The sequence below is a fragment of the Orcinus orca genome, chromosome 6 (genome assembly GCF_937001465.1).
Source record: "Orcinus orca chromosome 6, mOrcOrc1.1, whole genome shotgun sequence".
Lineage (NCBI taxonomy): Eukaryota > Metazoa > Chordata > Mammalia > Artiodactyla > Delphinidae > Orcinus > Orcinus orca.
Genome location: NC_064564.1, coordinates 10,823,168 through 10,843,986, shown reverse-complemented (window position 1 = coordinate 10,843,986; position 20,819 = coordinate 10,823,168). Strand labels below are relative to the sequence as shown.

General features: G+C 40.5%; 1 protein-coding gene across 4 annotated transcripts; it reads left to right on the top strand.

The window, feature by feature from the left end:
* The first annotated feature begins 17,427 nt into the window (after positions 1-17,427).
* Positions 17,428-20,246, top strand: HMGB2 (high mobility group box 2). 4 transcript variants are annotated; one of them, XM_049711367.1, is made up of 5 exons: positions 17,428-17,446; positions 18,269-18,443; positions 18,668-18,813; positions 18,917-19,091; positions 19,701-20,246. In XM_049711367.1, the coding sequence occupies exons 2-5, from the start codon at positions 18,294-18,296 to the stop codon at positions 19,857-19,859; spliced, it is 630 nt and encodes a 209-aa protein (XP_049567324.1). In that variant the 5' UTR covers positions 17,428-17,446; positions 18,269-18,293; the 3' UTR covers positions 19,860-20,246. The 4 variants fall into 4 exon arrangements, with proteins under 4 accessions (XP_049567324.1, XP_004278726.1, XP_012391776.1 ...); XM_004278678.4 differs by lacking the exon at positions 17,428-17,446 and adding an exon at positions 17,767-17,926; XM_012536322.3 differs by lacking the exon at positions 17,428-17,446 and adding an exon at positions 17,799-17,950.
* The last annotated feature ends 573 nt before the right edge of the window (positions 20,247-20,819 follow it).

The following is a 20,819-nucleotide window of genomic DNA, read 5'->3' as shown; positions in this document are numbered from 1 at the left end:
AAGGTCCTCTTGGCCTTCCCTTTACTGAGGCCTCTGAAGGTCTTATAAGTTTGCTGAGCCTAGCTTGACCTGTGAAGCTGAGGCTTCACTTGCTTAGGCCAGCCAGCAAGGCCCACCTGTCTTTGCTGGAGGTTATTTGCTTGTTAGAGGTATTTTCTTTGCTGGGACTCATGCATGCTTCCTATGGCTAGCAGGGCTCTTATAAAAACAGCTATTTGCCTATTACCATAAATTTCAGTAGCCCACCAAAGTGAAAGACCCACATGACCTAAGAGTTAAAGACACCCTCAGAGAGCACAGCAGTTAAAAGCAAACTGTGTGAGTGTAAACATCTACCACATTACAGAGTATGAGCCTCAAAGGCCAAGGTCAAGAATTCATATGGTTTGGGCTCAAAAACTTCAAGCTACATTCCAAGCTCACTCCAGAAGTCTCAGTCTCTGCATGTTTGGTCTCCATCCACCTCACTTTTTGTCTTATTTCTTGATGATTTTGGCCAATGCACCAGATTTGGGGACCTTGAAGGGGCCCATTAAATAATATGAAGCAACAGGGAAACAAAAGACATCATATATGGAGACTGAATATTCCCTTATTTCTGATGTATAGAGAATTGACTTGTACAGCAGGCAACTGAACTTAATTCAAAAACCCCAGAATCAGAGAGCTAACCTTTCAACCAAAGGCCACACCCACACTGGACTTTGAAAGAGAAGGCATGGAGGCAGAGAACAGAATGCATGTTTCCTGAAAGCAGCTTTCTCCTAGGAGAAAAGGGAAAAAAAGTGGCTGGGCTGCCCACACCCAAGTTCCTCTTCTAAACTCTCCACTTAGACAATTCACTCCAACTCCCTATGAGTGATTTTTTTAATCTATTACCAAAAAATGCCATTAGAAACATTCCAATATATGTTTATGGGACTATGTTTACATATACATAAGCATTTCTGAGGACATAGACCTAGGAGTAGAATTTCTGGGACATAATTATGTCTACGATCAGCTTTAGTAGATGCAGTCAAATGATTTCTCAAAGTGGTTCTGACTACCAGAGTCTAAGAGTTAGATGCTCAGCATCCTTGTTGACATTTTGATATGTCCAGTTTTTAAAATTTTATCCATATGGTGATATATAGAGGGATCTCATTATGGTTTTAATTTACATTTCTCTTACAGATGTGGAGCATATTTTCACAGCTTTATTAGCCATTTGGAAAAACTTTTTGTGAAATGTCTGTGCAAGTCTTTTTGAACATTAAAAAAATGACGTCTTTTTCTTACTGATTTGTACGAGTTCCTCATATTTTCTGGATATGAGATCTTTGTTGGGTATATTTGTACTGCAAACATCTTTTCTCCCGCTGGGGCTTGCCTTTTCATACCCGTAATTGCACGCTTTGATGAACAGAAGTTCTTAATTTTCAAAAATCTTGTTTATCAATGTTTTTCTATGTGATTAATGCTTTTTGTGTCTTATTTAAAAATTTTTTGCCTACTGCAAGGTCATGAAGGTATTGTCCTCTGTTATCTTCTAGAAGCTCCTGTTTTACCTTTTACATTTAGAACTGCAATCCACCTAGAACTGATATTTGTGTATGATGTGAAGTACTTCAATTTAATTTTTGTCTATGAGGATACTCAATCTAGCACCATTTATTTTAAAAAATGTCATCCTATCCCCATTGCACTGTAGTGATTCTTTTGTCATAAATCAAGGCATTTTATATATGTAGGCCTTTCCTGTTCCATTGATCTATATGTCTATATTTTCACCAATACCACACTGCTTAGCTACTGCCACTTAATAATCATCTTGATATATGATAGTGTGTCTTCCAACTGCATTCTACTTTAATATTACTGGCTTTTCTTGGCCTATTGCATTTCTACATAAATTTTGGGATCAGCTTGTCAAATTCTTTAAAAATGTGCTGGGAATTATATTGTGATCTCACTAAATCTACAGATGAATTTGGATTTTTAAAGAGTATTTAAAATTTTACTTTATATTATACATATATATTACTTTACGTATTACACTGTTGCTTTCTTTCCAGTTCTTTTACTTATGGAGGGGGCAGGGGGAAAAGAAGGGAATGCTTTATTACACCGACCAAGACCTCCAATACATGATTGAGTACAAGTGTGATAGTGGATCTCCTTGTCTTGTCCCCAATTTCAGGGGAAAACTTACTTCAACATTTCACAATAAATGCAATGTTTTCTGTAGGGTTTTTGGAGTTATATTTATTAGATTAAGGATGTTCTCTTTTACTATTACTTTGCCAAAAATTTTAAAAATCATAAATGGGTGTTGCATTTTATGAAATGCTTTTTCTGCATTTGGAGATGATTTTATGATTTTTTTTCTTTTCAGTCCATTAATGTAGCAAATCACAATGACTGATACTTTTAAGTGTTAAACTAATCTTGCATTTCTGGAAGACTACTAAATTTGTCATCATGTTATCCTTTTTCTATGTTGCTGGATTTATCAATATTTTGTTCAGGATTACTGCCTGTAGGTTCATAAGACACTGGCCTGTAATTTACTTTTCTTGTAAAGTCCTTATCAGGTATTGTTACCAATACAGTAGCCAGATTTAGCAAATAAAAGTGTGGGACACCCAGTTAAATTTGAATTTCAAATAAACAATGAGTAATTTTTAGCATTATAAATATATCCTGTGCAATATTTTATACTAAAAAGTGTTCATTGCTTATATGAAGTTAGTTTTAATTGGGCAACTCTAGTACCAAGGTTCTGTTTACTTTACAACACAAGTTCAAAAATGTTTCCTCTTTTTGTATTCTCTGGAAGAATTTGTGAACTTCCTAAATGCTTGCTAGACTTTACTGGTGAAAAAAATATGTGCCTGGAGTTTTCTTCATGGGAAGGTTAAGTACAGGCTAAGTTTATTAATAGATGAAGGACCATTCAGATATTCTATTTCTTCACCTGTCAGTTTTGTTAAGGCATTGTTTTTCAAGGAATTTGTCTATTTGGCCTAAATTTTCCAGTTGACTGATCATGATATTTCTTATCTTTTAATATGTAGGGACTTTATATTCTCTTGATATGTTGATTCTTTTGAGAAATGTTCTTTTTGTCTCTAGTAATAACGGACACAAATTTGACTTTGTTTGATATTAGGGTAGCTATACTAGATTTCTTTGGCTAACGTTTTTATGATACATCATTTTCCATTCTTTTACTTTCACTTTTTCTGTGCCATATTTATGGCGTATCTTGTTTAAACAGCAGAGGATTGGGTTTTGCTTATGTAATAAATCTGACAATCTTTGTCTTTCAATCGAATTATTTCGTATATTAAATTATGCACTTGAATTTTAAACTACCATCTTGCTGGGTGTTTCGCATTTGTTGCATCTTTGTTCATGTTCTTCTTTCTTGCCTTTTTAAAAAATCAATTAAATATTTTTTATTGTTCCATTTCCCCCTCCATTAGCTCGTTATTATAATTTTTAAAATAAAACTTTTGAGATAATTGCAGATTGTCATACAGTTGTGAGGCACATTATAGAGATCCTCTGTACATTTTACCCAGTTTCCTCTTGCAAAACTATATAGTTCAATATCACAGCCCAGAATTGACACTGACAGTCAAGATTCAGAATATTTCAATCACCACAGAAATCCTTCATGTTCACTTTTATAGCCACACCCATGTCCCTCTTGACCCCACCCCCTCTTTAATCCCAGGAAACCACTAAACTGTTCTCCATTTCTATAATTTTTGTCATTTGAAAACAAAATATATAAAAATACATGAAATTACACAGTATGTAAGTTTGGGGATTTTTTTTTAACTCAACACAATACTCTGGAGATTCACCCAGGTTGTTGCATGTGTCAATAATCTGCTCCTTTTTATTGCTGAGTACTTTTTATTTTACAGTACCAATGTAAAACAGTCTGTTTAATCATTCACCTGATGAAGGACATCTGGGTTGTTTCCATTTGGGGGCAATTATGAACAATGCTGCTGTAAATATTCATGTACAGGTTCTTGTGTGAACATAAAGACTTCATTTTTCGGGGATAGATTCCCAGGTGTGCAGTTGCTGGGCTGTATATAGTTTCATGCTTAGGTTTTTAAGAACTGCAAACTGTTTCCCAGAGTGTCTGTACCATTTTATATTGCCAGCAACAATGGATGAGTGATTGATACAGCTTCCCTGTATTTTTTCCACCATTGGGTGTTGTCACTAATTTTATTTTAGCCATTCTGATAAGTGTGTAGTGATATGTCATTGTGGTTTTAATTTGCATTTCCCTAATGGCTAATCATATTGAACATCTCTTCATCTGCTGATTTACCATGCATATACTGTACCTGCTTGGGTAAGTGTTTGTTCATCTCTTTTGTTCATTGTTCTAATTGGATTTTTTTTTTTACTGTTGAGTTTTGAGAGTTCTTTATATAATATAGACATTAGGCCTTTCCCAGACATGTGGTTTGCAAATATTTTCTCCCATTGTGTAACTTGTCTTTTCATCCTCTCAATGTTTTTCACAGAGAAAATCTTTTAGTTTTCATGAGATCTGATTTATCAGTTTTTCCTTTTATGGATTGTGCTTTTGGTGTTAAGTCTAAGAACTCTTTCCTTAGCTCTAGATCCCAAAGATTTCCTCCTGTGTTATTGTTTTTCTAAAAAGTTTATAGTTTTGCATTTTATGTTGAAGTCCATTATCCATTTTGAGTTAATTTTTGTGTAAGGTGTGAGGCTTAGGTTGAGGGGTTTTGTTTTTATTTATTTTTTGGTAAGGCACAACTGCTTTTATTTTATTTATTTATTATTTATTTATTTGGCCACGCCCCATGGCATGTGGGACCTTAGTTCCCTGACCAGGGATCCAACCCTCAAACCCATGCCCCCTGCAGTGGAAGCGCAGAGCCCTAGCCACTGGACCGCCAGGGAATTCCCTGTGTGTTTTTAAATCTATGGGTGTCTTTTATCAGTTGTGCAAAATTCTTGGCTATTATGTCTTCAATTATCTTTCCTCCATTTTCTCTCTTCATCTTCTGGAACTCAAGGTACATGAAGCTAGACTTTTTCACTTTGTCACATTTATCTCTGATGCTCTTCTATATTTTTCATGTTTATCTCTGTGTTCTAACTGGTTATTTTCTATTTCCTGTCTCTCTTTTCTCATACTGGCAACTATTTTTTTTTTCTTTAATGCTAACTAGTCCTTCTTGTATTCATACTGTACTTCTAGGGTTATTTTCCTTCTTCAGTGGTACTTACTTTAGAAGTCCTGTTAGGGCTAGTCTGTTGAGTCTCACAACTTCCTTTAATCTTAAAATATTTTTATTTGCACTTATATTGCAAGATCATTTTGCTGGGTGCACACAGTTCTAGGATGACAGTCATTTTCCTTCAGCACTTGACATGTATTATTTCACTGTCTTTTGGCTCCCATTGTTGCTATTGAGAAGTCTGTCTTCCTTCAGAGGGAAACTGTCTTTTCTCTCTAGCTTCTTTTTAAATCATTTATCTTTGATATTCTGCAAATTCAACTTGCAGTATTTGTTGTTGGTTTATTTTTATTAAACTACTTGAGTTATTTTGTGCTTCTTAACTTTGAATTCATATTTTTCATTATAAAAAAATTCACCTACAATATTAAAATAGTACCATTCCTTGTTTTCTCTGTCCCTTTTTTTCTAGAACTCATTAAACATATTGGAATAGTGATAAACATTCTATTTCCAACGTTTCTCAACTTCATTTTTTAATATTTTTCATGTCCTTCTTCTGTGCTTCATTCTAGGTAATTTCTTAATAACATCTTCCAGTTTAATTTTGTTTTCAGATCTATCTTATCTGTTTAGCCCATTCATTAATATGTCAACAATTATGTTTTTTATGTCTGGAAGATCCAGTTGGTTAATTTTCAAATCTTTCTTGCCATTCCTAATAGACACCTGTTACTTCCTCATCTTTATAATTTTGTCCTTTTTCCTATTAAGGATTTTTATATTCCAAATCTAATGACTGCAATATCTGAATTCCTTGGGTTTGTTCAACAGTGGCTTGCTTCTTCATTTGCTTGGTCATCTTTGATTTTGTACTTAATTTGATCTGTGATTTTTCCGCAACATTAAATTGGTATGTTCTCCCAACTGAGGATTCTCATACGTTTCTGTGAAGAAACAAAGTGTGCTACCAATATGCTTTTTAGTTTCTTCAAAAGGCCTGAGTTAATGTTGGCTCCAGTTAGTTTCCCTTCCTTGTTGTGGGCCTACAGGTTAGGGTCACACATTAAACTGCTGCCCTGGGCATTTGTTCTCAGGGCTGACCTCGGCCTCAGGTTTACCTAGCCCTCAAAGCTACCACTCCTGAGTTTAGCTCATGGTTGGGGTCTCCCCCTACCCTGGCCCTTATTTTGGCAGAGGGGAATTCCTTAGATATTTCCCCCATTTTCTGCCATCCTAGTAATGCATTAAAAAGAATAATTTACTCAGGAAATAATTCTTAGAAGAACACAAAAATACCCAAGTACTTAGTTTATCATAATGCTGAAAGCTGCAATCACACATCCCTCTTTTACATGGAAGGACAAAAAAAAAAAATCCAGTTTGGATTCTGGGGATTGCTTTCAAGTCAAATCAGTACTATTACTTCATTGATTAATTCATTTAATTGAATTTACAAGCACTCATGTACCAAGTGCTGTGTTAAAGGAGAAGAAAAGAAACCATCTCTGCCCAATTGGGGTCTAGCTGAGAATAGACCCCCTAAACTAATAAGCAAACAGATACACATATTATTACAGTTAGTGATGAGTGTGATAACTGTTATGAGAGAAATTTGGGCAGCAACTTTATAGTTAAGCTTAAACCTGAAGTGAAGGAGCCAGCTATGATGAGAAAGAAGGTAAAAGTCTTCTAGGCAGAAGGAATAGCTTGTGCAAAGGCCTTGAGGCACAAGATTTGGCGTTTAAGGAGCTGAAAGATAGTCTATATAACTATGGCGTGAGGGACAGGGAGCCATGGGGGCTGATGTCAGAGACAGGATGATGCAGGGCATTGTGTGCAATGGTAAGGTGTTGGATTTTTTTTTTTCCCCAAGATTATTTATTTATTTCTGGCTGTGTTGGGTCTTTGTTGTGGCACACGGGCTTTCTCTAGATGCGGTGAGCGGGGGCTACTCTTCGTTGCAGTGCATGGGCTTCTCATTGCAGTGGCTTCTCTTATTGCAGAGCACGGGCTCTAGGCATGCAGGCTTCAGTAGTTGTGGCACACGGGCTCAGTAGTTGTGGCTCACGGGCTTAGTTGCTCCGTGGTATGGGGGATCTTCCCAGACCAGGGCTCAAACCCACGTCCCCTGCATTGGCAGGTGGATTCTTAACCACAGCACCACCAGGGAAGTCCAAGGTGTTGGATTTTATTTTTTGTGAAACGGTAGGCCACTGAAAAGTTTTATGCTGGGAAGCAATTGATCTGACTTATGTTTTGTGAAGATCATTCTCGCTATTCCGTGGAAGAAGGATTGTTAAGGCCAAGAGTTCCTGGAATTAGGGAGACCAGAGTCTATTGCTGTATTCTGGGTAAGAAATTATTGCAGCTTGAACTTGTGTGATTATTGCAGAGATGGAGATAATCAGAGATTCAAAATATATTCTGGAGGGAGAACAGAGAACGTATGTTTTGAATGTGGTGGAGCCAAGCCAAGAAGCTGGGCAGAGGAGACCATGGTGACTAATTATGCTACATTAACTGATATCTGAAAGGTCATCACCTCACTACCACTTTCTGTGACAGAGCCCTGCTGAGCTTCTTGAGACGTAAGTTTTAAAATATCAAAGTGAATGCTGCAGGGAGAGCATAGGAAGAGGGCTGTGGGGAATCCTGTGAGCTTGCCTTAGTCAGAGGGGAATGCAGAAGGATTACGACTAGTGTGTCTAACCGCTTACTGCTCATCTGTGTGTCCTGATAAGTTACTATCTTAAATAATTTACTCCAGAAATAAAATGACTTGTCCTGGGATTGCTATGCAAAAAGAGGGGAAAAAAGTTATTTAAAAAGTTATGAATCACTGGCTGCATAAAACAGAATACCTGCTTAACAGTATTGTTGGGCGTTTATTTTTCTGAAGTAATAGAAGACTGGTGATGCTTCAGGAGTTCATCAGTGTCAGGGTCGGTACCTGTGATTTTCCTGACTTTCCCCCATGCTGTTTAGAGTAGCATTCTCATGATTGACTTGAACCAGCAATAATCTATGAATACCCTATTTATTATAATCAAGGTATTTCTTAATATAAGAAGGAACAGGAGAATGGTTATTGGGTAGGTGATTAATAGAGTTATCTACCACTGTCTAGAGTTAAGATGAATAATAGAAGGACTAGAACAAGACCACGTTACTTAAAACTCTTGAAACATGAAAAATTCTTTCAGAAGTTAGCAGAAGTGAGTTATTGATCTTAATGACAGTTTAAAAATAAGTCCACCTTTTGTAAACCTAAAAGGAATATGTTCAGTTATTAATTAAATTGACAAATTCACTCGGTGAATATTTGAGCCTATGACATATATACAGCACTGTGCAAGGTCCTAGGAGAGATATAAAACATGATACACATTCCTTACCTTCAAGAAACTTCCAAACAATAATTGTTTGTATTAGACTTTCTACTTCATAAAACTCTTTCCAGGCATTATTTCCTTTGAAATCATAACAACTCTGTGTAGAGGAAATTTTTATCTGATGAAGAAATTAAGTGCAGTAGACCCTTCAGATCCTTGCTGGTAACTCTCTGGCCTTCACCACTTCAATTCCTCAGGCTGCTTTCCTGTTACTGGTGTCTGTATCTTTGCCCGAGGGCTTTCTCCCAAGAATGGAAGGCAGCCCTGTCCCTGGGGTCAGGGCAATTCGGAAATGCAGGGAATTATCAGGCTCTCATCTCAGCAGCTCTCACCTAATGACTGACAGGGTCTGTTGTACAGATACCCCAGCTCTCTTGCTCCTCAGGTAGGTAACTTTGAGGCATGTGTTTCATACCATTTCCAAGTTTTCCCGTGGGATTATGCTCCAGGCATTACCAGTGGTAGCTGGCTTAATAAGGCGCCCTTTATTTACTGCCTTCCCTTCTTTGTCTCACTTCCCCACCTCCTACTGGTGTTTCCTGAATCCTCCAGATAAACTACCTGCACTCAAATCCTTGTCTCAGGATTATAAAGGGCATTTCCACTAGGTTATTTCCCCAATACTCACACAGCAGCTAAAGCGCTTGGTCCAGTGGGTGGGCCCATGATTCAAGCCAAGCCAGCTGGAATCTTTCCCAGAGAATTTTGTTCAATCTGAAATAGGGAGAAAGGAGCTCTCTTCCCTCTTTTCTGTTCTTTTTTTCCCCTCCCTTTCAATGTATTTCTAGTAGAACAGCACCTGGCACAAAGTAGGAACTTGCTAAATATTTCTGGAATATTTAATGTATACAAGTCCTACAATTTCTTTGCTGCTGATTGACATTTATGATCAGATGTTAATTTAAAATGTATGAAATACTCTTGTTACAGTACATCCTAGTGCCATAGCACAGCGTAGTAGTTGAGAGCATGGACTCGGGAACCAGACTGCTTGAGGTTCAAGCTTGGCCACTTGCCAGTTGTTTGACTGTGCAGGTTGTCAATTGTCTCTCAGTTCCTTTCTCGCTCTACTCTCTCCTCTGGATTCTGGAACCCTAAAGGGTTCTGGAACCCTAAAGGACATGTCCCAGACTCACTTGCCAGGAGGTCTCCAGTTCGGTTCTGCAGACAGGAGATCAGTGGGCAGGAGGAGAGTGGAAGGCACTCCTCCTTTCTTTGGGCTCCAGCAGCCTCGGCAGCACTGTGCTCCTCTATGATGACTCCAGGAACAGGGGTGCCCGAAGGCTGCTGGCTTCCTGCAAAGCAGCTAGCAGAGATGGTTCTAGTAACGCCAACAGTTACGTTCCAAAAACCTCAGAAGCACACATTTGTGGGTTTTGGATGACACTGCTTTCTGTTTTGTGTCCCAAGAGCAGGGATGCTGGCTTTTATCGAAGTACCCTGTGGATAGCCACACTCTCTCCCTTTTGCTCCTCCAGTCCTTCTGTAGGGATTCCGTCAAAAATAGAGGTAATAACATTCCTTCTGAAATACCCAAAGTGGTTTTTCTTTTCCTGGCTGGATACTGGCTGATACTGTGACCTCAGGCAAGTAACTAATTCTCTTTGCCTCAGTGACTTCCTCTGTAAAAGTGAAGATAACACTAGTATTTCTATCTCATTGGCTTTAGGAGGATTAGATATTTTTAGAGCACTTAGAACAGTGGCTGGCACACAGCAGACACTATGTTTATTAAATAAATGGTACCGTGTATCACATTCTGTTGTTAAATACATATGGCATTAGCCATAAATTTTATAAAACCTAATGTCCCTCTGTATACAGCTACCACTTTGTGCAACCTGGCCCATGACCCGCCCTTATCATTACTGCTTGTCACAATCACCTCCCTGCATCTTCTGTCTTCTCCTTGGCTCATCTCTTGTGTCATAAATCAGCACGTGTGTTTTTACAGTGTCTTTTTCTCTCACTTGCTTTAGACATAATACAGACATTTTGGAGGCACGCAGGTTTAAGGTTTTTATGAAGCGACTGTATTTTACGAAGCTGCAGTGGCGAGAGGGGTGTGCAGGTTGGGAACCAGCATTGGCACTGGAAGATTTGCATTGGAACCTGAAAATGAATCCAGACTCATGAAAGTAGGATGCCAGGAATCTTGTGCAGGAGAAAAGATTGAGAAATACAGATTCTTTTGGTTAAATCTTATCCACATTAAGAGTATTTCACATTTGTGTGGAGTTACCTCACTGATTTCTGTTTTTGATTTTTGAGAATAGACTTTCTTTTGATTTCCTACTCACCAGGGAGAGCAGACTCAGATTCTATGTTACATTCACTCCATTCCCAAGATCCTTCAGACCAACCCTCACCTTGCCACCCCCCTCTCAAAAAACAACACAAAAAAATGTGGGAATGAGACAGGCTTAGAGGTTACTGAATAGACAGAGCACTGCTGTGTCTGTACAAAGGTGGGGTCATTGTCCAGAGACCTGGTTACAGAAATTCCTAGAATGACAGTTTTCCACAAAGTAAGATCAGTTCAATTTTTTTTTTTTTTTTTTTTTTTTTTGCGGTACGCGGGCCTCTCACTGTTGTGGCCTCTCCCGTTGCGGAGCACAGGCTCCGGAAGTGCAGGCTCAGCGGCCATGGCTCACGGGCCCAGCCGCTCCGCAGCATGTGGGATCTTCCCGGACCGGGGCACGAACCCGTGTCCCCTGCATCGGCAGGCGGACTCTTAACCACTGCACCACCAGGGAAGCCCGATCAGTTCAATTTTTATTGTCCTTTTAACTTTCAGCTTGTCCTACTAGACAGAGTAAATACTCTTTCTTCTTTGCTAATTAGTCCAATCTTCAACTCTGCGTAAGTGCATTGTTTTAGTCTAATTAGAATTCTAGACTTTGAATTTTCATGGATATTTTTTAAAGTACATCTGAAAAATCTCATATTGTTTGCAAACAATTTTTAAATACCATCAAACTACTAAGCATAGAATCAAAATTATTTAGGGGGCAAAGTTGTAAATATTTCACCCTTATGAGTATTTACACCAGAATTTACAATTTTTAGTCATTACCAAACTTAAAACTGTCATTGGCTAGATATAAGATCAGCACAGTATTAATATATCACAAATTTACTTTAACTGGAAACACCTACAAAACAGTAGACAAAAAATTATTTTCAAAAAAAAATTACAACAGAATTATCTTCCTCCTGTATGAAAGCCATAGATATTCAGCTAAATATGGGCTAAATTAACAATGTTATTATACAATTCAATAGCTGCTGACTCTCTTAACTACTGTTTCCTAAAACAGAAGAGTAGTATTCACTCCCTCCCAAATGATGCCTCTATTTTCATACTGTATTCTGCAGCTCTTACTGTTAAAGTTTAAATTGTTCTTGACTATTTTGGATTCAGTACTCTGCAAGTGGAAAAATAAGTCATTGGCCTTTAAAAAAAAAAAGGCTTCACTGAGGCATATTTTACATATCACAAACTTTCCCATTATAAGTGTACAGTTCAGTGATTTTCAGTTAATCTATACAGTTGTGCAACCATCACCACAAGCCAGTTCCAGAACATTTCCATCATCTGAAAAAAGTTCTGTTGTGCATCTGTGCTGTCAGCCGGGCTCCCACCTCCAGCCCTAGGGCATCACTCTTTAGCTTTCTGTGTCTATACATATATTTGCCTTTTCTAGAAATTTCATATAGATGGAATCATACAATAGGTTGTCTTTTGTGTCTTGCTTGACTTAGCATAATGTTTTTAAGGGTTCATCTATGTTATAGCTTTTATCAGTGTTTGTCCCTTTTCCCCCTTGATTCTTTTTTTACTGATGAATAGTATTCCAGTGTATGGATACACCACATTTCTGTTTATTTATTCATTAGTTAGTGGACATTGGGATTGTTTCTAGCTTTGGGCTATTACAAGTAAGGCTGCTATAAACATTCATATACAAGTTATTTTTGTGGACATAGGTTTTCCTTCCTCTTGGGTAGATCTTAGGAGTGGAATTGCTGGGTAAATATGTTTAAATCTTGAGAAACTGCCAAACTGTTTTCCACAGTGACTGTACTATTTTATATTCCCATCAGTGATGCATGAGTGTTCCAATTTTTCCACATCTTCACCAACACTTGCTATTTTCTTTTTGATTATAGTCATCCCAGTGGGTGTGAGATGATATCTTACTGTGGGTTTAATTTGCATTTTTCTAATGATTAATGATGTTAAACATATTTTCATATGTTTACTAGCCATTAGTCATTGGCTTTTGAAGCATAGACTTATTCAAGACCTGGTATCCGGGCTTCCCTGGTGGCGTAGTGGTTGAGAGTCCGCCTGCTGATGTAGGGGACACAGGTTTGTGCCCCAGTCTGGGAGGATCCCACATGCTGTGGAGCGGCTGGGCCCGTGAGCCGTGGCCGCTGAGCCTGCGCGTCCAAAGCCTGTGCTCTACAATGGGAGAGGCCACAACAGTGAGAGGCCCGCGTACCGCAAAAAAAAAAGACCTGGTATCCTACATACAGGAGGATGAATTTTTGCACATGCACATACCTACATGTGTATGTATATAAGTGTATATATACACATACCTGTGTAACTAGGACCCCAATCAAAGTACGTACATCATGCTAGGCATATTACAGCTTAATACAAATGATTACTTTTATCATATTCTGAACAACAAAAAGATGCTTACAATTTAACTGCATTTATTCCTCCTATCTCTTCTTAGAATCTACTTCTACATGTTATAAAAATGCACAAGACATTATTATTCTGTTTTAAACAAATAATTTACATAATTACCCTTGCCTGTGTTCTTTTTCTCCTCCTGAGGATTTAGGATCATTTTCCTTAAGCAGGACTGAGGGAATGAATTCTCAGCTTTTTCTTGTCTGAAAACATCTTTATTTTGCCTTAATTCTTGAAAGCTTTTTCCCTGGATATAGAACTTTAGGTTAGCAGTTTGGTTTTTTGAAGAGTCAGCATTCAGGCTTATTGTTGCTTTTTAAAATTTACTGTCTTTTTCCTCTGATTCCTAAGATGTTTTCTGTCTTTAGTTTTCACATTTTTTATTATGATTTGCTTCAGATGACCTCTTCTACTAGAGAGGATTTGACCTTTCCTCTGTAGGGCAGAACAAACCCCTCTAATAGGTAGAAGGATAAGGGACTGATTATCTCAATCCAATGAGGGACTGAGCTGTGTGTATCCAGGCTGTGTTGTAAGACCCAGTTCACATCTGGCTCGTTCCTGATCCTTAGACATTGTCACATGCCCTTTTACTTTAGGTTTTGGTGGTCTCTGTCTCCTTAGCTCTGAAAGACTATCAAAGATTCATTTCTGCTCTTTCGGTGGACGTTTAGTTCACACTGATTCACAAAAGTAATAGTTGTTTTTTTATTTTGTAGAAAAACAAAATACCTTCGTTTTCTTATCATTTTTTGTTGAAAATGCCAGCAGCAGAACGAGAGGCTTTTGTTTTTTCTTTACCTGCATTTTCATTTCTTCAAAAATTTACTGTTGAGCTGCATCACTAATGTGACTCTTAACAGTTAGGCCTCAGAACTAGTGGTCTACTCACAAATGGCTGTGCCCATGTGATAACACTTGAGTATGCTTTTTCTTCTCCTCTGCCTTTCAAACAACTTGAAAATATTAAACTCCAATGTAAGATTCATCTTTCAGAAAGTAATATGTATGCAGAGCAAGTAACGGCTTTCCGTTTTTTACACTAACTTTGCAACTTGAGAGAACAATAATAATTTTATATGCAACTTACCTTACGGAAAGTATACTTAATTTGGACTAACTACATGAGTTAATCAATCAATAATAATAATTATTGAGAACTTATCATTTACTGCTTTGTGTGTATGAGGGGAGGTTACAAAAAATGTATATATTTTCTTCCCCTCATGGTTTTCCAGTATGATTTGATGATTATGAAAAGTACAAGTTTTTAGGATAACTGACTGAATAAATGATATGAATTTCAATAGGTAGCACAACCCAGATTATTTCTACACAATCCTGTCAGGTTGACATTGTTGTAGATAAATTCCAGGTTATCTACAGAACAGCTATTTATATTATAGGATAGGGGACCTACTTTGGAAACAGCTTCGATCTTAGCTCATAATTAATTTATTGCTAAATATCTATGCTGTTACAGTTTGTGAGATGCTGAACTCAGGCAAAGTTTGGCAAATAAAGTGACAGATTGGTATCGCCTAGGGGGAAAAACCCTGGTAAGATCATTTTACTAGAAGACGAAGATAACTGAGCAATAGTGTGTAATCTAAAGTTTGTTCTATGTAGTTTATTACATTTGAGTAGCTATAAAACTCTTACTTCATTAAATACTGTTTTGAAGTAACTGGGCTCACACTTATTGGTACTTATAACCAAAGGATTTCCTGGAAACAAATTATTTATCTTTTAAATTTTATTTATAATCTCTTGACCACCTAACAACTGCTAAAATTAAAATATTTCCTCACATTATGATCACATATTTGCAGAATTATAGCATCATAAAACTTAGAGATTATCCCCCAAATGTCATTTTACAGTTTGTCAATCAAAAGTCTAGAAATGTTAAGTGTACTGTTCAAAATCACAGCCCTTGTTGGATTTTAATTTATACATTTTTTATGAGAAACATAAACACTTTCCCCTTTATCATCTTTTAGGAAGATGTAGTATTCTAATAAAAATAAATTTGGAAAATTAGTTTTAGAATATATGAAATTGATATGTTTCTGAAAAGAAATGGCTTTAAAGTTGAGTACAACCTTTTTTTTTCTTTAGAAATACAATCTTATTTTCCCATTTAGAACCATAACAGGATTAGTGGCACAATGAGAAACACCTTTAGTACTACCTCTTCATAGGACATTTCAGTATTCTGATAAAGTCATATTAGTCATGACATAGTGAATATACCAAGTAATTCATAATAGTGAACTAGGCCTCTTGTATGTTTAATCCATTTTTTTTGAACAACCTTTGGGATTAGAGTTTTGTGTGTGTGCTACCAGATTCTGTATATAGTTGCCATTAAAAAAAAAAAAGTTGTTCTATAACCAACCACTGTCTAGATCTCACTTAAGCCTTCTTTCATTTATGACTTCACTGTGCATCTCAATGTTACTTTTAGGTCAGGAGGTACAGCAGAGTGAAGTCTTGGCATGGAGGGTAAATGCAGATTAAATATAGAAATGTTTTCCTGTTCTCTGCTGTGATGGAATAAAGAATGGAAATTGGTGTCAGTGGGGTTGGCTCCTCCTGATGGTTGTACGGGAAAAATCTATTCCAGGCCCTTCTCCTTAGCTTGTAGATGGCCATCTTCTCCCTCTGTCTTTTCACATCATCTTACCTCCATGCTTGTCTCTATGGCCAAACAAACCCTTTTAACAAGGACACCGATCATATTAGATTAGGGGCCTACCCAGCTCCAGTATGACCTCATCTTAACTAATTACATCTGCAATGACCCTATTCTCAAATAAGATCACAGTTACAATCGTGCTATAAAAGCACACAAAAATCCAAATGGAAAAAACAAATCATACATTATTCAAATAGCAATGAACAGATCACTGATGCCTTACTTTTCAACTTTATTTTAAAATTCAGTGGTATTGAGGACATGCACAATGTTGTGCAACTAACATCCATTTCCGTTTGCAAAAACCTAGTTTTTAATTAGTAAATCTAGAAAATTAGCTGCTGGAACTGAGGTTCTAGCGAGTATGATCACCGTGTCCAAACCAAATAGGAGCACACAGTCTAACAAATGCCAGCGAACTTACTGAGAAAGGAAAGAATATTTAAAATCTGCTGAAACCAACTGTCACTGTTAACATATGGGCCAAGAGGAAAAAATAACCCTCAAAACTAAACACAACACAGAAATAGCATAAGATGTCAGTCAACGTCCTCCTACCCCGGGAAAGGCGGCTGGTGACGCCTGGAAGCAGTAAGCTAAGGTCGCTCGGCTGCGCTCTCACCAGACACTAAAGCGAAGATTCTTAACCTGGGCTCTGAGGAGCCTGGAAACGCCGCGGCGCGCAGTTTGGCGCATAAATGCAACGGGGGGTGCGGAGCTTTCACGCGAGTCTCGAAGAGAATCTTTGATAGGGAAAAGGTTTTAAAAACGATCGCGTTGGGGGACCAGACAGTGACCACTGCGGTGACAGCGGGCTGGCCTCGGGAGGGGGGGAGGGGCGTCGCAGCGCTCAGGTGGAGAGGCTGAGGGGTGGAGGGAGGGGTGTGGGCCCGGCCCCGGGGCCGCGGCCCGGGATCGGAGCCCGGATGCAGGGGCGGGACCGGGAAGACGCCGCCCGCCCCGCCCCGCCCCGCCGCCCGCGGGCGGCCCTGTTTACCCCGGGATTTGACGCCGGGGACGAAGGGGGAGGGAGGAGTGGCCCCTCGCGGACTCCGTGGGCGGAAGGCGCCCTGCTTCGCGGGCGTGCGGTACCCCCATGGGGACGGTAATGGCTCCCTCCGCCCCTCCCCGGTCCCCGCCACCTGTCTTCCTCGGGTCCTACCCCAGCCTCAGCGACACCCGGCGGCGCCGGCCGTCGGCCGCAGCGCAGGCTCCTCAGCCTCCGTATTTGTTATTCTCCAGACGGGGCGGCGACCACCGCTCCGGGAGCCGGGGCTCTGGGCCGTGCTGGGGCGGGGGACAAACAGGACCTGGGCCGCCGTCGGGGTCGGCGGGGCGAGCCGCTTCTGCCCCCTCAGCGCCCGCAAACCGAGCGCCGTCGACTCCGGAGAGCAGCCCGCGGACTCGCGACACGGTATTTTTAAATCTGGCGGGGCTTCTCCACGGGCCAACCGCGCCCCCCGCCGCCCGCCCCAGCCAGTCAGCGCCAGGCCCGCCATTTTTCAAACCCTCTTCCGGCCGCCAATCAGGATCGAGCAGCACATTCCTCTCCTGACCGGTTCTAACGGGTCTAGGAGTTAACTACCCGGGCGACCCACCGAACCTGCTAGGCTGCGGCCGGGGGGACGAGCCTGGAGACACACCGGCCATTCGGAAGCCGCCGTGGCGAGGGGGCGGGGCCTCTCTGAGTTTGAATAATCCCCAGGGCCAATAGGAGCGGCGGGGGGTGTGGCCTGTGGCCCGGCTCGTCAAGTTGCCGTGGCGCGGAGAAGTCTGCAAAACAAGAGACGGAGGATTGCGTTAGCGACATACCACTTCACGCCGGAGCCGCGGGTAGGAGCGTCGCGGTCGGACCCGGCCGCTGCGCGGTACTCTGAGGAAAAGCTACCGCCAGGCAAGAGCCGGACCCGGGCCTGGGGTGCGTGGCCGGCCGACCCCCTTGCCTCACGGCCGGCCCGGGCGCCTGCGGCTCTCGGGGCTCGCCCCGCGGGCGGAATCCGGGTGCTGGCCGGGCGGGCCGGACTGCGGAGGCGGGAAGCTCGTCCGGGCCCGTCTCTGGAGTGTTTTGGACGCGGGGCGCGAGGCGGCAGCTCGGAGCAGGGCTCGCGGCGTGGAAGCCGGGGGCTTTCCTGTCAGGAAGGGCCGGGCGGGGGTGGCGGGCCCGGGGGGTGGGGGGCGGCGGCGTTTGGGCGGGAAGGCGCCTCGCCTGCTAGCGCCCGCCGCGCTCTCCCGCCAGGTGGACGCGCCGCCGCAGCAGCATCATGGGGAAGGGCGACCCCAACAAGCCGCGGGGCAAGATGTCCTCGTACGCCTTCTTCGTGCAGACCTGCCGGGAGGAGCACAAGAAGAAACACCCCGATTCCTCGGTCAACTTCGCCGAGTTCTCCAAGAAATGTTCCGAGAGATGGAAGGTGAGAGTGAGGGTCCTCACGCGGGCAGGTGGCCGTGACATTGAACTTGTCTCCGCCGCCGACTGGCCCCAGTGTTTTATTCGGAGTCAGAGGCACAGGACTTCGGGGTGCTGGTGTATTTTAAGACGACGGAGGCAAATGTGGCCCTGAAGAGAACCCTGCCTTTTCGGGGACGGATGTCGGTTTACAGTATTGCATTTTCACTGCTGCTTTCATGCCCACAGACCATGTCTGCCAAGGAAAAATCCAAGTTTGAAGATATGGCAAAAAGTGACAAAGCTCGCTATGACAGGGAGATGAAGAATTATGTTCCTCCCAAAGGTGACAAGAAGGGAAAGAAAAAAGATCCCAATGCGCCTAAAAGGCCTCCGTAAGTTTTTTTTTGTTTGTTTTTTTTTGTTTTCTTTTCAGTCAACTGAACTGCCCCCATGATTTTTCATTCAGGTCATTACAGCTCTGTTCCTTCCTTTCAGATCTGCCTTCTTCCTGTTTTGCTCCGAACATCGCCCAAAGATCAAGAGCGAGCACCCTGGCTTATCCATTGGCGATACTGCCAAAAAATTGGGTGAAATGTGGTCTGAGCAGTCAGCCAAAGACAAACAACCCTATGAACAGAAAGCAGCTAAGCTAAAGGAGAAGTATGAAAAGGTGTGTTGTCTGCATTTTTGGGGGGCAAGGTTGAAATCTGGTAGCCAGTTTCTAAATGAGCATGTTAGAAGTAGGTGTAAGCTGTATGTTAATAGGTATAAGCTGTAGTCAGTTTTCCCTGACTAGCAAGTGGGGAACCTTCCGTAGGTCAGTGTTAATGGTTGTCAGCTTTGCTTTGAAAAGGTCTAATGAGAGTTGTACACTTAAGGAGTATAAGCTAATTGGAACCTCCTTTCTTTGGACTGCAACCGGTGTTTGTAGCCCTGGGAGGTTGCTGCATTCAAATGTATTTGTGGTAAAATGCATCTCTTGAGAATGGAGGATTAAATGTTTCATGTAGGTGTATCTAAAATGTGAGGTCAGGGGACAGGCTATGTGCCGCTAACAGATGACGGTAGTGAAAGTACTGACAGACATCAATCTGATACACCCCCATTATTTTACATCATTAGCTTTTGAAGGCCTGGAGGGAACAAATGATCTCAAAACCAAGTTTTAGACAGTCATCGGGGTTATTGGCCAATAATCTTAGCTTGTTTACAACTTAGTGGTTTTCATGGTTGAGTAATGACACCGGATGACGATTTTATTTTTTTGACAATATCTCAGGATATTGCCGCATACCGTGCCAAGGGCAAGAGTGAAGCGGGAAAGAAGGGCCCTGGCAGGCCAACAGGCTCCAAGAAGAAGAATGAACCAGAAGATGAGGAAGAGGAAGAGGAGGAAGAGGATGAAGATGAGGAGGAAGAGGATGAAGATGAGGAATGAATGGCTATCCTGTAACGATGCGTGTGCAGTGTGCGTGTGTGCTCAGGCAGTGGTTTTGCTAAGAATGTGAATTCAAGTGCAGCTCAATATTAGCTTCAGTATAAAAACTGTACAGTTGTTTGTATAGCTGATAAGATTCTTTGTAGAGAAAATACTTTTTTAAAAATGCAGGTTGTAGCTTTTTGAGGGGCTACTACATACAGTTAGAATTTAAAGCTTTTGATGAATGTTTCTGAATATTTAATGGTTTCTTTAACTTTTTGACTTGTGTATGGTAGCACAGCAAACTCATAGAAATTAGTATCAATAGTGAATTTTGGGTTTTCTAGAATGAGAGTGTTGCATTGTTTTTTTTAAAAAGTTTTTGTAATAAAATTATGTATATTATTTCATTTGTCTTTGTCGTATATGCTCAATTAGCTTTTGCTTTAAAAGTCATGGTCTGGAACCATGTCAACTTTTTTTTGTTTTTCTGCCTAATAGTTCTCAGACATGGTTGATTTAGTATAATGTTTGTTTAAAAGTCAAACATGCCCATATTATTCATATTTACAAAGTGTTCTTTAAAAACCAGCGGTGGAATTTAATGAACTTCAAAAATTTATGCAGTTTTATAAAATGAGCAAGGTTTGTTCTTGACATTTATGTTCATTTGTTAGCTAACTTGTCCCTTTTTTTTAGGTGACATTTTATTTTGAGAGAAACTTTCTTTTTTAGTACGAGGCAGAGGAGCTCATACAGTGACTCCATACCTAAAAACACATAAACTTTTAAAAACAATAGGAACAGGTTTACATTTTCTGTTGATAATGATCTAGTTTGGGGTAGAATACCAGAGTGAATTTTGAGTTAAATCTTAAAAATCACTGTGGTCTTAAGCCTAGAATTCTCAGTAACTAACCCAAGAAAGCTTTTGAGATGGTGGTTGTGATTTTCCATGACTGTAGTTAGGCGAGATTT